Raw genomic sequence first — 15,478 nt, forward strand, 5'->3', positions numbered from 1 at the left:
GACATATATTTGACCGCGACCATCCAATACAACCTGCACCAATCAACTGGGATTTACTCATATTCTCGCGTCAGCAAGAGCGAGAGCTTATCTCGAAACAAATCGACTTATACCTTTTCAAATTTAGAATGTGCTGGGACAAATTGGACTATCCGATGGGAGAGGCAAAGAAGCACAGGGAAGAGATCACTCAATCCCTTTTTCAAATGCAGGAAGCACGAAACAAGTCTACACAAGGGCTTGATGACAAGCAAGACATGGACGATTACAAGTCTTCCAGCTTATATGTAAGCCTGGTGCGGACACAGCAAGAGTTTCAAGAGTCTATCTCGAAGTCAATTGACCTTCAAATTTGGAGTCTTGAAGGGTGGCAGGATACCTTGAACTGGAACCATGATTTCCATAACAACTGGACGGAAGAGGCGAATAAGCAAAAGGAAGCGATGATTCGAATCACTACTGAGTTGCAGGAAGCACGAAATGAATGCATCCAAGGGCTTGAGTATCTTCTAGTACAATATGTTGGGATACAAAAATAGACATTGACACAATCACTCCGAGTGCCTTATATCTGTTGACTGTATCGATGCTATTATGCTGTCGATGCTATTATGCTATTTTTGTATTTCAAATATACTGCGCTTTGTCACTCTTCTTTCATTACACACTCAAATGTTGATCAGGGTCCTACATAAGTTGAAACATGGAACTAGACGAATGAGCCTTCAAATGTTAATTTGTTCGCTGTTACCTAGGTATATTCTAAAGTTTTATTATATATGGCCTAAAATATTTCCTTATCCATTAGTACCAAATTTAAACTCAGTAATAACATAATATAACATTTGGACTACGTGAAATACATGTAGTTATTATCAAGGAATTATTATATAGCACACTGCAGGGTCTTTACGAAGAATTCCCTACATGTCCCACACTGACAAGGCTGTTTCCCCCATAGGAAAATTCACGAGGCAATAGATAATCAATCCAGGACAGGATTCACTTAAAGTTGGCATTTCTTTCAGGTCGGGTTACAAGTTACAACTCACAACCACGCTTTCTTGCCTGACGCTAGCTTCATGGAGAAGAATCACGAGAAGGGGTATAATAACAAGGATTATATCCCACCGGTGCAATCATGATTCATGACCGGCCTCGCGAATTCAGCCCCCCTGTACGGAGTACCTACAGTGTCTGCCCAGGTGACATGCAAATATTTGAAATTTGGCCGTATTACGATATCGGAAGACTTCAAGGGTTATGTACTTTACAAAACACACTTGAAATGCCGAGTGATTCAACTACATTCAAATGTTTTTCATATATCCTGCCTGATTAGAGATACCTATTTTAAAATGTACCCTAGGTACCTAAGTAGTGTAAGAGCCTCCTAATGAGCACGGACCTACACCCCCTCTCGCCCCGATAGCTCAGCCTCAAATTGCTGCTGGCCTCCAGGGCTATGTTCTGCACATGAGAGTATGATCAATGCACTACATAAAAGGCGGAAAAGCCGGCCCTCCTCTTGGTTGCCTTGTTTTGTTTCGTTCTCTTATAAAGACTTGGAGCAGGAAAATCTTCAAGTTGGAAACTACCAGCTTTATCATTACTGATCCTCTTCTGGCACACATGTCTTATTCGCTACGCTAAGATTGCTTCTTCGTGCAACTTGACATTTACATAATCACTGATGGATCCTCTTTCAATCGCTTCAGGCGTCATCGCAGTGCTGCAAGCTGCCAGTACCACGTCTCAAGGACTCCAAAAGCTCTGGGAACTGCGACGGGCCCTCGAGGACTTCCTTATATTGACCAACGAGGTATGGTCATCTAATATAGAAAACATCTCAGCGACGAGACTTTCCACTATTTTGTGACTTCCCTTATCCAGTTTGATACTAACTACCAAAGGTCTCGGAGCTCCGAGTCGTCCTCTGCGTCCTCGAAACCTCTCTGAAGTCGCTCTCGGCGGATACCCAAGACCAAACTGTGCAAGAAATCCTGCATAGCCTAACGAAAAGTTGGGACGATGCTGTCAAGGTGCTGTCTGATATCGACAGCCTCGTGCGGGACAAGCTGCACAAGAACCATAATACTTGGGACCAAGAACGACAAAATGAGCAGCCATATGAACCGTTTGCCTCTTCCTCCGCATCTCCGATCTCTTCTTTGTCGAGACCAAAGCTGTCGAAAAGGGGGTGGTTATTCCATCGATCCAAAATTTTAAAGCTGCAGCGGCGACTGCGAGACATTATCAATGTGCTCAACATCTGCACCGCCGCACTAGCGAACTTGCAATCGACAAGCGCAAAAGGGAAAAGCGAGAGAAATCAGGTTTTTATCACAAACCACGTTATCCAAAATATTTCGACCACCGTCCCTTCCGCTCGCGATATCGCCCAGCGTAATGATGCTTCAGATCCTCGCTCGATCTCTGATCAACTCAGTCTAGTGATCGAAAAGGCAGGTCGAGAGATACAGCAGGAGGAACCATTATCCTCATCGTCGTCGTCTCCTCTTACACTACAGTCTTCGCAGGAGTCTGAACGCCTAAATTTTAAAGACGAAAATGCACCCAGCAACGACTCAAGTCTATTCTGCATCACGACAAGCCTAGCCATTGAAAAGTGCGAGCCATTCTGCTCTTGCCAATGCCACATCCGTACCAGCATCCAGTCACCGTCCTGGGCCCGCTCAATTCTCGGCTCATTTGTCCTGCACACGAATTCAAATATTCTCGTGGATCGCCGGCCATGCAATTACCGACGGTGCAAACGGAACGGCGAGGCCAGCACGCGCTTTACTTTCTATGCGCCATCGTGGCTGCTACGGCGAGCGGTATCAGTGACGGCCTCAAAGGGGGCGGGTCTCGACCCAGCGTCGTTTTCAATGTTCTTAAAAGTTCCGCATGTTTTGCCAGCAAATGCGGAGATCTTAAAGGCGATTGAGTACGCCGATACGGAGAAGATCAAAGCTATGTTGCTGAACAGGATGATATCGCCGCATGATATTGATGAATCTGGACTGTCGTTGCTCTCGGTGCGTCAAGAATTTCGAAAGCTGATTGACGGTATGCTAACTTTGTATTAGCACCCTATAGGCAGAAGCTGGGATCACCATGCCGCCAGCTTGTTCATCCAAGCCGGAGCCGACCGGTTCTATCGGGATAGATACGGCTTGTAAATTCTCCCCCTAAACATTTATCTCATTCAGCCTTTTCGTAATCGAAAGAAACTAAATTACCTCATTATACAGCCCAGCAATCTACCGCGGCCTCTGTGCCTTTCTCCAAAGGCAGCGGCTAGCTTCCACATTACCAGAGGAGCTGCATGACCTACGCATTCTCTTCGCAGATGAAGATTCACTAGAACAATTCGAATTCACGCCCCTCCACCGTGCGGTTCTTGGTCTTTCGCCATTTGGCGTATCCACGGCACTCGCGATTAACCCACTCGACGTCGACACGTCCGACACATGCGGCCGCGTGCCGATTATGTGGGCGGCGTGGCTCGGAGACGTTGTATCTATCGAGGCCTTGATCACCGCAGGTGCCGATGTAGATAAGCCGGACGGTCTGGGTCGAACGGCGCTGCTTGAAGCTGTTTGGGCCGGCGAAATCGAGTGTGTCAGATTACTACTTCGCGCGGGGGCTTCTGCCTCAACGGCAACGAAGGAGGGCGATGCACCAATTCATATCGCAAGTTATGCGGACACGTGTGGTGTGGAGATGATCTCTTTGCTACTCGAATATGGCGCGGATGTTAGTATGAGAGATGCGGCGGGTCAAACGCCACTGCATCGGGTCGGTGCTGGTGGCAGCGGTACAGGTGGAGTGGGAACTGACAAGAAGGCTGAGATCCTCGTGCAACATGGCGCTAACGTGAATGCCAGAGACCTGAGCGGTAAAAGTCCTTTGCATAGTGCGTTGGTTTCGGCAAACACGTCGGTTGCACGCGGGCTGCTTGCCAGAGGCGCGGAGATTGATGATAGCACGCGAGACTCCAACGCGTGCAGTACGCTGCAAATAATCTGTTGGTACTTTTGCGTCGAGGTTGGTGAAATGCTGATCGAAGCGGCAAAGGAGGCATTGATGGTGGAAGTTGACCTTGCGGTTGAACATGAAGGTCATGATTTGGAGCACTGCTTTCGTAGTTGCAGAGCGTATACTGGCCGAGTTTTGCATCTCGAAGAAGAGGAATCAGTATTTATGAGGTTGATTGACGCTATTACGGAAAGTCAAGCGTAGTTTAGTACTGACTTGCTGGCGTCCCACGTTATTACGCTCCGTTGAATTTCAGCAGATTCTTTACGCCCATATTCAGGGCTAGATATTGTCTGTTCTTCATTCAAGTCGTAAAGACTCAATGATGATAAAATATCCATGCATGCGTACTAGTATTTTCTTTCCATGTAAAATACTCCCCTTTCAGCTCAACTGTGTACATACAAAGCTATCGAATTGTGATACTTATTCTTTGATAATAACCTGGAAACTTCAACGAATATCTAGTTTTATCAAACGATTGGAAGTTCAATAGATGGATGCTTCCAAGGTTAGACCTACTTAGTGAGCAAAAGCCGACATAGGTAGTATCTTTACTGTGTTAAAGATAGTATATGTCCAGGTGGTGTACTTAAATGCGTTCTTTGGCAAGCAGAAGCCTCAAGTATTCAACTTGAAGTTTCAAGTTACTCCATCCAATTTAGATAGTCATATATTCTTTTGTAGATATACTATCCAAAATTTGACTACCCTGCATTCTTTGAATATTTCTCTGAGTGTCTCATATATCAATAAACATTTGAAACATTTGAAATATCCCAAAGAACAGCACTTGAGAGCAAAGGGGACCTGATACGGACGGGAAAAGAGAATTGACAAAGAAAAACTTCAAGTTGAAGAACCCAACACCATTTGAAACAATTTGAAAAAAATGGCACAACATTGAAGTCAAAGCCTTCAAAGCCTTCAAGCTCAAACATATGGATGTTTAAGGCTAGAACATTTTGAAGATGGAGTGAGAGGGGGTAAGAAAAACGTATAAGTACCTTGGAATCCTCCCGATGTCCAGATATCCAGATACCAGATACCAGGACTTCAAGTTCAAGTTCAAGTTCAAGTTGCAGAAACATTCAAAATCCACACAGTAACATACATATATACACAGTATGGATAATTCCCGCATACATAGACGAGCTACGGAAAACGTGGGATTCCAACGTAAAGAGGATGCAGGAACAGCAAGAGGTTATCTCGATGGAAATCGTCCAAAAAACTTTTAACATTGGATGATAGCTAGTACCAGGAAAAGTCGGCTGGTGGTTTGACCATTTTGAACAGTCCGACGGCAGAGGCGAAGAAACACAAGGAAAAGCTCACTCAAATCATCTCTCAACTGCGGGAAGAACGAAACTTGAACAAGTCCACACAACCTGAAGAACCGTAGCTTGATGACAAGAAAGATGACTCCAACTACCATATATTTCTGGTACGGCAACAGCATAAGTTTGAAAAGATTTTCGAAAAGGAAATCGACAAACAAATTCGCGAACTTGAAGCCCGGCAGTATGCATGTCGTTTGGACTATGGCAAGTATACGGAAGAGGCGAAGAAGCACAATGAAGCGATGAATCGAATCATTATTCAATTGCTGGAAGACCGAAAGAAGTGCATCCAAGTGTTTGAGGATCTTCTAGTACAATACGTTGGAATACAAAAATAAACTTACATCTGTTGTATCGATGCTACTACCTAGGTAGTATTGTGATGTTCCAATGTTGATCAGGGTCCAACATAGATGGAACTCGAATAAGCCTCAATTGGTTCACCGTTATATCTGTTATATCTGTTATATCTGTTATATCTGTTATATCTGTTATATCTGTTATATCTGTTATATCTGTTATATCTGTTATTGAGTTTTAGGGGTATCACTTTCAAGTTGGCCCCATATTGTGGATTTTAAATGCGTATCGTATTCCTGTTGCATTCAAGTTCAAGTTCTAAATTTATAACCTTGGAATTTACAGTTAGTCTGATATCATTCAAATGTTATTCTCAAGTACTGATATCCTTTTAAATGTTCTAGTAGTCAACCAGTTGACTAGTACTCTATGAGATGTATAATATGCTCTTGATGCACATGTGCATGCATTATTGCCCCAGCCCCACCTATTAGTGAGATCAATAATACTAGCAGTACATATGGTAAGTCAAATATTACGAGTACTCCGTACTAGACATCTGGATATTCCTTGGTTCATGGAAGTTATATATAGAAACATGGATACCTAGTACTAGTTAGTGGAGAGTATTCAATGTTGAAGACATCTATAGTATATACTACATAGGTACTATACGATAAGTAGGGTTGAGTCCCTATTTAGTACATATGTGTATGAATTTATTTCAACTTGAACTTGGACTTGAACTTGAAGTAAATAGAATAAAATAATTAATTAGATCAATACTAGTCCAGATGTCTCCTCTTTCTTAATTGTGCGAATCTGCCCAGTGGTACGTACACTAGTAAAAGTGGATCATCATCTATCCGCGTCATCAAGACTCCCCAACTTTCCAACCACGTACGTTGCATACGTACTCTCCCGCCTCATGGCGCCTCCGTTCCGTTTTTCTTTCAATTCAAGTTTTCAATTACCGAGTGTTTCACATATTGAATGAGGATTTACAATGAAAATGGAAATGATATACAACACTCCATATATCATTCCGAATCACTCTCGGTACCCTGTTCCTGATCTCCCCCCATGTCAACCGCCCAGTCTAACCAAAAGTGGTGACGCGCTTTCACTGTGGGTCATTCGTCAGCGCCTTACCCGTAGGCGTATGGATTCCAAGAATCATTTGAATGGTGTCCACCGCAGGCAGAGAGATCCACTAACCTGACCCACTATTGTGCAATTCTATGGGGGCAATGGGCCCCGGCTCAGTCGGAAAACTGAAAATGGAACTGAAAATCATGGGAAAGATGCAATAAAAAGAAGAGAAAAAAAAATAAGTCTCCAATCTGGGGACGATGCCATCAGGATTTTAATGGCACAGCCGCATCCACCAGACCCTGGACCACTTATTATAACTCCATTCGCGTCGTCGTGGGAAATTCTTTTTCCCACCTAATTCCTCTTTTTCTTTCCTCCCTCCAATACCTACTACATATTCTCTCCGTACCCTTTTTCCTTGGAACGGTGATCTACATCGTGGATAGTAACCCCTGAAAAACGACCTGACAGCTATAAACTCAATTCACGGAATTCATCAGGGTAAAAAAAGAAAGAAGGAAAGGATATTGCCGATCGCCAATTCGACATTCTGGGGAAGAAACACCAGAAGTTCCCCGAAATCTATAGAGTCGCCTCAAGAAACGAAATTACGAACAAAATGAAGAGTTCACTCTTGTCACTGGCCACATTGGTTCTTCCTGCTCTGGGTGAATTGACTCTACGCAAGAGAGATGTGCCAGCCGTTGTTGGATTCGATATTAAGCGGAAAGATATTCCCAATCCTATTGCGCGAGATCAAGCTCGACGGAAGCGGGCGGATACTGTCAGCGTAACCTTGCAGAATGAGGTATGTGGACGAAGAATGGATGCATCATGACATGATCTTTCATCAGAAATAAAAATATGTGTGAAACATTTGAGAATAAAACTGACCTCAATCATATAGGAATACATCTATTTGTGTAATGTCACTCTCGGTTCCCCTGGACAAACCTTGTACCTGGTCCTCGACACTGGTAGTAGTGATCTCTGGGTGAATACCCCCAACTCTACCTTTTGCGAGGAGAATTCGAGTGCTTGTAACTATTACGGTACATACAATGCTTCCAAATCATCGACATACGCCTACGTCAACTCCGACTTTAACATTAGCTACGCCGATGGATCCGGTGCGTCTGGTTACTACGCTACGGAGACCCTCACTATTGGTGGTACCGAAATCACAGATCTCCAATTCGGTATTGGTTATGAATCCTCATCAGAGGGTGAGTACTTGAATCACATTGTGAAAAAAAAATCATATGAACATTCGAATCTAACTTTTACAAAAGAGGGTGTTTTGGGTATTGGATACATCACAAATGAAGCTCTAGTTAGCACCGAGGACACCACATACGCCAACTTACCCAAAACAATGGTCAACAAGGGATTAATCAAGTCCAACGCCTACAGTCTCTGGTTAAACGATCTCGACTCGAACGAAGGCTCCATTCTATTCGGAGGTGTCAACACCGAAAAGTACCACGGTTCTCTCTCAACCCTACCAATCGATAAGACTGGAAATGAATACAGCGCATTCTACATCACCCTGACCGGAGTATCCGTGACCAACTCCTCCGGAACCACAAACTACTCCTCCAGCGCATTCCCAGCCGCAGCTTTACTTGACTCCGGTAGTTCACTGACCTACCTTCCGAATGGAGTTGTCGAAGATATCTACGATGTACTAGGCGTCAGTTACGACGAACAACTCGGCTACGGATTTATCGCCTGCAGCGCCGCTAAGAAAGATGTCAATATTTCCTACACCTTCTCATCACCCGTGATCAATGTCGGTATCGCCGAACTTGTCCTGGATATCGGTAACGACGAATACTTCAGCAACGGCGAACAAGCATGTGCATTTGGAATTGCGCCCGCTGGTGAAAGTTCGCCCGTTCTTGGAGATACCTTCTTGCGCAGTGCATACGTGGTGTACGATCTTGCGAATAACGAGATCTCTTTGGCCAATACCAAGTTCGGTTCGACGGGTTCGAACATTGAGGAGATTGGATCTGGATCGGACTCTGTCCCTGATTCTACTTCGGTTGCTAATGCCGTTACGACAGTTGTTGCTGGAGGTGGTTCGGGTAACATTGGTGTTCCTACTGGTGAGGTTACCATTGTTGGTAGCAAGAATCCCGCTCCTCCAGGACCTACTCACATGCCCAGGAATATGGCATTGGGTTTGGCAGGAGCTGCACTCCTTATCCTGTAGATGATAGTGTTGAATTTGGATTTTTAGATTTTGCATGTTTCGCGGTGCATTGGAGTCGGGAATACCTGGATACATTCGTTTTTGTCTTTTTTCTGTTGATAAACAACTTTATGTGATATGATTCAATATATACAACCAATTACAAACTGAATATTCAGTGATCAATGAAACCGAGTTCAAATAGGTACTTTAAAACTGGAGTAGAAGAAGTCAACTGGCACTAGAACTGTGGACCGCCTTGGCTACGCCTTGGCATAATTGTTAAACTTGTACTTTAATTCTACTTTACCTCCCGTCTACTATCAACATTGAAGACAATTATGCCACGATTACCAACCTCCTTACTCATTAATGCATACCGAGAGAATCCACTCCTTCCATCGCTTCTTCGGGAATGCCGCTCACTAGTATCAGCTCGGAACGAGTTGCGATGGCTTCGAGAGCGCGCACAGCGTGATAGCCCGGAATGGCGAACGCGCCTAAGAGCAATGTGTCGGCAACGTTCTAAGGGGGGTTCCACTGCAATATATCCTTGGAGATCAACCATTTGGTGAACTTGAGATCCTCTGTGAGCGGGGAGTATTAATTCCAAGGTTTGATTCTCCCTCTTTATCTTGACTTAATTTGTAACCAGATACTAACCGTAACTAGATCGGATACTGAATCGTTTACCAACGAAGCAGCCAAGATAATTCATGAAATGGCAAAGAGCAAAAATGAACCTTCAAGAACGAGTGATCTCCGAGTTCTAGACCTATGCACAGGGACAGGCTGCATCGCACTTCTATTACACCAACTCGTATCACCAAACTTCAAGCATTTAAAAATTATCGGCGTGGATATAAGTCCCCTAGCCTTGAACCTCGCACAAAGGAATCTCGCCTATAACCTTGAGCAAGGGTACTTAGCTGAATCCGCTGGTACGCAAGTTCAATTCCAACGCGCGGATGTCCTGTCCCAGGGGTCCTCCGAGTCCATACCAACGGTAGAAGGGATTTTACCAAAGCTTTATGAACTTGATCTACCCAAGTCTAACGAAACTGGATCTGAAATCGAAACCGAAGTCAGACTGGATTTACTAATCTCCAATCCACCCTACATCTCCAACAAGGACTTCTGGAACGGAACCACATCAAGAAGTGTACGTCGATTCGAGCCACAACTAGCACTCGTACCACCACCACAACCTGCACTACCAGATGAATGTAACGCCGAGGATATATTCTATCATCATATTCTTCGACTCTCACTGAAATCCTTGGCAAGGGTTACTGTGTTAGAGTGCGGGGATATCATGCAAGCGCGTCAGGTTGTCAAGATGCACGATAGCATGACTCAAGCTCTAGCTCAATCGGGCAGGGAATTCAAGTTTGATGTAAGGATATGGCCGGAAACTGAGCGGGAGTGTGCTGAGAATGGGTTTCATTTGTATGATGGGGCGCGGTGTGTTATTATTCGGCGAATGTAATATGATTTATGTATGATAATGGGGCGCTACTGTGGTTACACTGCATAGTAGCCATATGCACATGTGTACGCTGCCCAGGTGTACGATATTGATTGATACTTTCGGAATTCCCAGCATGAACGATTCAAGTTTTGCCTGCTATTTACGTGCTACTAGCACTGAATATTTCCAACGCCTTCAGCTACATAGTTTGATTTGGGTCATGAGAATGCTGAAAGTTGAACACCTTCCCTAAAAAGTCCAGATCATTATCCATCATGAATTCCCCAAGATCTAAATTCGACCACATCGGGTACTCCGTATTATGTGGTGAGATGAGATGTGGAACACTCATCGGAGCCTGTAGAGAAGGATTATTTGGGGTGGTTCGTTCATCGACTAGTTTCTTATTAGTACTATTATAAAGACCCCAATGAAAGACAGAGATTGAAACTTACTAGTGCCTCTGAGGATCATGGAAAGCTGTGTCAAGTACTCATAACATCGCTCGATGACACGATTACCCGAATCAAGATGGCGCAATGCATCTGCAGCGAGATCAAGATACGGTCGTGAACTCTCGACAAAGCGCCATTGATCTGGATTATGTTGACTTTCTTTTGAAGAGACCAAAAGAGCACCGAATATGGCGAGACCAGCATTAAATGCTGATGAATGGTCAGAAAGTGGTGATTCGGGTTAAATGTGGTATGCACTTACTGTAATATAAAGTGTAGTTCCAGGCACCAAGAAGACCTCGATGCCAACCACCCGACGAAGTGATGGTGTGAACAGTAGATATGATAGATCTAGCAGACTCGATGCAATTCTGCACGCCTGTAAATCCCATCTGCTGAGCAAGTTTATTCTCCTGCGATGCTGAATCCTCGGCATGGTACGCATCCAAGAACCCCTCCAGAAACTTGCGGTGGAGAAGGATACGAAGATTGTGATACCTCACCGATAATACAATCCCAAATCGATGCCGGATAGTTGATTCTGGATCCAGTTGCGCTAGATCTTCAGCGAGTAAGGGGTCATGCCAGAGCTTCATCCCTAGAGATGGCACGATTGAATGTCGCCACTCTGCAAGTTGGCGCTCGCCCTCGAGGATTTGAGGTACAGCACTTGCTGTTGTGAGTGGGTGCTCGAATGCCAGATTTTGACAATAGCAATTGTCGAGGACATTGAACATGACAACGTATAATTTTCTGTGAATTGTTAGTGGAAACCAAGCTGCGTTTAAGGTTTAAGTCGGGACTAACATAGCAGCAGTAAAGAACCATCCATCTAATTGGGGATATGCATCAGACTTTGGTGTGCTCGCCAGAACTTGCATGTCTTTCACGGGCATCTCCAGTTTCACGTAGGATTCCGGAATAGTGCATGGCCGACCGAATGTCATGCTCAGTGTTCTAAAAAACCGATGAGAAATTGCATATAGATGGCCAGGTAGCATGAGAAAATCTTACCGATCAAGTAGAATGCACCCAAACCAAGTTCGTTTGCGAATTTCACTCTCCACGGGCGGGAACCGCCGATTAGCCTCCGGCGAGTGTAGACCAAGCTGAAAGGCGGCAGAGATAGCCAGACCATGCGTAGTCCACGCCTGGACCGACTTCTGAGTTCCTTGTAGATATTGACCCTGAACTAACAGGTATTGCACTGTTATACCAATATTAGCATTGCCCTCATTCAATATTAGGCTCGACGTACCCATCTCAAGGCTGGCGTGTCGCTTGGAATCCCTATCACAGAGCCCATTCGCGCGCTGGAAATAGACATCCGATTCCTGGATTCGTGCACCAGCAGGGAGATCACCCTCAGTATGGAGACTAGTGGCAATAGCCAGAACAATGTTAAGCAAGCCAAGCCATGTGCGACGGACTCGTTTGAAATTATCTTCTTTCATTCGAAAATACGTCTCACAAAAGGATGCCTCATGAATGAATGGTAGGAGTTGACCAGTTTTCCCAAAATAGGCGCGGATCAGACTCCAGGTGCGTTCTTCTGGTGGTAGAGCGAACATATTGACCTCGGCTTTATTAGATGTCAGAGGTCCTTGGGATTCACCCGGCGAGGGACGAGATCGTGAGACATTCAACATGCCGCCACCAATCTGGGCTGGCGAGGATAGTGATGGACCACAGCTTCCATGTGGATTCCCTCGTGCAATAGCTCGAGAGATGTGTCGCATGAATGCGATGTTAGAGGAGGGACCTTGAATTAATTAGTCAAGTCCATTCATGTCATAAAATTCATATATTCAGTCTCATACCGAAGAATCCGCAATCTTCTTCATCTGTAAAGTTAATGGCTCCCATCCCATCAATGGAATTCTCTGAGGCATCGATTTCGATTTCTCCAAACTTGGCTCTCCCCTGATGAACTGGCGCGTGTGCACGCACTGGAAGCTCCGATTTAGTTGGAGGAGGTGCATCAATTTCCTGTTCACCATGACTAATAACTGATGGTGAACCATTGATGACTGGGCCGTTGACGACTGTTTGAGGAGAATGATTTTCCTGATTATGTTCCAGTCTACGAATAGAAGCCTCAATATCTTGGATTCGATGTTCCAGACGAGCCAAATAACTAGGGAAAATGTTAGAACTCGGACATCATCACATATAGAGTATAGATGTTGAAACCTTTTCTCCACAGTCAGATTGTATGATGTTCCCACATCTTGGTACACGCATTCACACCCGAGCTCTTTGCATTGAGTACATGGGCGACCCCCATCACACTACATCAAATCAGCTCAAGCTCGGCAAGTGAATCGGTATATACATACTCGGGATTTCCGATGACGACAAGAATGGCAAGCTAAGACTGCACGTCTGCGTTTAGGAGGGTGACCCGACTGTGACATGGCGCATTTGAACGGGGAGGAGGGAAAAGCGGGGAGATAGAGCGAGCATAATGTTGTTTCTCCACTTCAAGTTTTTTTAGTGCTAGCGGTGAGTGACTTTGTTACCCTCTCCAATTTCTTCCATAATCAACCCTCCGTTCGTCCATAATATTATCATTCTATATGACTTTCATCATGATATTCCTGATATTTCCATGGTTCTCATCATAGTTCTTAATCTATGGTAGAGATCTCCACAATTTCCACAATTTGTCTCAGTGGCTGCGCTAAATGGAAATCCGGAGTAAAGCCATCCAGTTCCTGCAGTCCCGAACTCCCCGTATCTGAGCCGATCTCCCCGACACTTATTCAAGGAACACTATGTACATGCATGTCATCGAGCATAATGTCATTGTCATTTAAGCCATGGCTTTGGCACTTCCAATCCGATCCTAGTCACTGACGCCACGATCTGCATATACTTCACATAAACATCATGGTGCGTGATAATACTATCTTCCAGATGCCCGGGAGGTTGGAAGAAAAGGAAGCCCTTAAGGATGAAAGACAACATGAAATCAACTAACTATATCCAGGGCTCGAATCATGTTCATATTGGAATTGTTGGTGCCGGTATTGGTGGGCTGGCTGCTGCCATCGCCATGAGCCAAGCAGGTGTCCAAGTTACTGTGTTAGAAGCAGCCGAAGAACTGGGTGAAGTATGCCCCACTATACTACTTACCTTCCAAGCAACGATGAAAAAAAACCATGAATAACTAATATATATCTCAGATTGGAGCTGGAATTCAAATGACCCCAAATGTCTCTGTCCTTCTTCAACGATGGGGCGTGGACAAGATCATCGGCGAGAACCTAGTGCAATTTGAGGAATTAAACATGCGACGAAAGGATGGTACACCAGTCGGATTTACCGACATCGGCACCATCGAACGCGATCTTCAGCGACCCTGGTGGGTAGTTCACAGAGCCCATCTTCACGAAGGTCTAGCCAAGATCGCAGCACAATCCGGCGCAACGATTAAGATCGCCTCACGGGTTGTGGAGATCGATTATCAAGGTAGTCAGGTATCAGTTCAGACTCAAAAGGGAGACTCATATATCTTTGATCTTTGTGTTGGTGCCGATGGAGTAAACAGTATCATTCGCCGAACACTGTTCCCAGATGTCAATCCAGAACCTCCAACAACCAACTGTGCTTACCGAGCCATTGTACCATATGACCAAATTCGCGAGGATCCTATTGCTAAGGAGCTGATTGAGAAGTTGACGATGGAGGTTTGGATGGCTCCTAACTCTTATATCATCACCTATCCAATCTCAGCGGGTAACATGTTCAACCTGGTCCTCTCTCATCACCGTCCCGAGAAACTGCGTGCTACTCAAGACGATGTACCCATTGAGGAAATGCGCGAGGAGTATAAGGATTATGATCCCCGAATTAAGCGAATTGTAGATATGATTCCTGAAGTCGTAAGTCTATCTGCCCTACTAGTCATGTCGAATGAACACTCACGATGAACAGTCTCGCTGGCCGCTGATGGTAACTGGACCCTTGAAGTCATGGTCGTCGCCACAGAAGAACGTCGTCCTAATGGGTGACGCAGCTCATTCAATGGTGAACCACATGGCACAAGGCGCAGCGACATCAATGGAAGACGGCGCATTCCTCGCCAAGTGCATTGAAGCAGTGGTCCAAGGCAAGATCAACATAAGCGAGGCTATTGAAATTTACGAAACTGAGCGTATGCCGAAGGCGTATGCCAAACAACAAGTCTCATTTATCAATGGTGCGATCTGGCAATTGCCTGATGGACCATTGCAGGAGGAACGTGATGCGGCGATGGCTCCTCAGCTGGAAGGAAAGTATTTCATTCGCAGCAGTAACCTGTATGGCGATCCTCAGACCGTACTGGATGTTTACGGGTATGATGTCCAGGCTCATGCTGAAGATGCTGTGCGACAATACTGCAATCAGGGGAGAGAGTCGGCTCATCCTGTGACTGGTGTTACTCCTGGAATTCAGCGAAAGTATATGGGTTGGTTTCTACCGGAAGGTAGACAGGCTGGGAAGCTATAACTCGAAGCTACTATCGAAGCTACCAATGCTACATGTGTATATGAGAGTAATTGGTATTAGAATATAAGGACCGTTTGTT

General features: G+C 45.0%; 6 protein-coding genes across 6 annotated transcripts; 5 read left to right on the plus strand and 1 right to left on the minus strand.

Moving 5' to 3' along the window:
* Positions 1-128: 128 nt before the first annotated feature.
* On the plus strand, positions 129-539 carry N7483_012236 (uncharacterized protein; the record flags this gene model as incomplete). The annotated part of the gene is made up of 1 exon (XM_057095663.1): positions 129-539. One exon carries the CDS (start codon positions 129-131, stop codon positions 537-539), a length of 411 nt encoding a protein of 136 aa, XP_056941634.1.
* A 1,154-nt stretch (positions 540-1,693) lies between these two features.
* On the plus strand, positions 1,694-4,248 carry N7483_012237 (ankyrin repeat domain-containing protein; the record flags this gene model as incomplete). The annotated part of the gene is made up of 4 exons (XM_057095664.1): positions 1,694-1,822; positions 1,914-3,041; positions 3,093-3,181; positions 3,258-4,248. The coding sequence occupies 4 exons, from the start codon at positions 1,694-1,696 to the stop codon at positions 4,246-4,248; spliced, it is 2,337 nt and encodes a 778-aa protein (XP_056941635.1).
* A 3,153-nt stretch (positions 4,249-7,401) lies between these two features.
* On the plus strand, positions 7,402-9,000 carry N7483_012238 (pepsin-like aspartic protease; the record flags this gene model as incomplete). Its single annotated transcript, XM_057095665.1, has 3 exons — positions 7,402-7,590; positions 7,690-8,008; positions 8,075-9,000. The coding sequence occupies 3 exons, from the start codon at positions 7,402-7,404 to the stop codon at positions 8,998-9,000; spliced, it is 1,434 nt and encodes a 477-aa protein (XP_056941636.1).
* Positions 9,001-9,320: 320 nt separating this feature from the next.
* N7483_012239 (uncharacterized protein) lies at positions 9,321-10,468 on the plus strand (the record flags this gene model as incomplete). The annotated part of the gene is made up of 3 exons (XM_057095666.1): positions 9,321-9,513; positions 9,539-9,593; positions 9,652-10,468. The coding sequence occupies 3 exons, from the start codon at positions 9,321-9,323 to the stop codon at positions 10,466-10,468; spliced, it is 1,065 nt and encodes a 354-aa protein (XP_056941637.1).
* A 181-nt stretch (positions 10,469-10,649) lies between these two features.
* On the minus strand, positions 10,650-13,329 carry N7483_012240 (fungal specific transcription factor domain-containing protein; the record flags this gene model as incomplete). Its single annotated transcript, XM_057095667.1, has 8 exons — positions 10,650-10,846; positions 10,906-11,115; positions 11,168-11,658; positions 11,713-11,862; positions 11,920-12,112; positions 12,164-12,667; positions 12,726-13,042; positions 13,310-13,329. The coding sequence occupies 8 exons, from the start codon at positions 13,327-13,329 to the stop codon at positions 10,650-10,652; spliced, it is 2,082 nt and encodes a 693-aa protein (XP_056941638.1).
* A 544-nt stretch (positions 13,330-13,873) lies between these two features.
* Positions 13,874-15,399, plus strand: N7483_012241 (Salicylate hydroxylase; the record flags this gene model as incomplete). The annotated part of the gene is made up of 3 exons (XM_057095668.1): positions 13,874-14,020; positions 14,094-14,792; positions 14,815-15,399. The coding sequence occupies 3 exons, from the start codon at positions 13,874-13,876 to the stop codon at positions 15,397-15,399; spliced, it is 1,431 nt and encodes a 476-aa protein (XP_056941639.1).
* Positions 15,400-15,478: the final 79 nt, after the last annotated feature.

The sequence above is a fragment of the Penicillium malachiteum genome (assembly GCF_028827825.1).
Source record: "Penicillium malachiteum strain IBT 17515 chromosome Unknown utg000005l:1.0-9002435.0:326005.0-9005861.0, whole genome shotgun sequence".
NCBI lineage: Eukaryota > Fungi > Ascomycota > Eurotiomycetes > Eurotiales > Aspergillaceae > Penicillium > Penicillium malachiteum.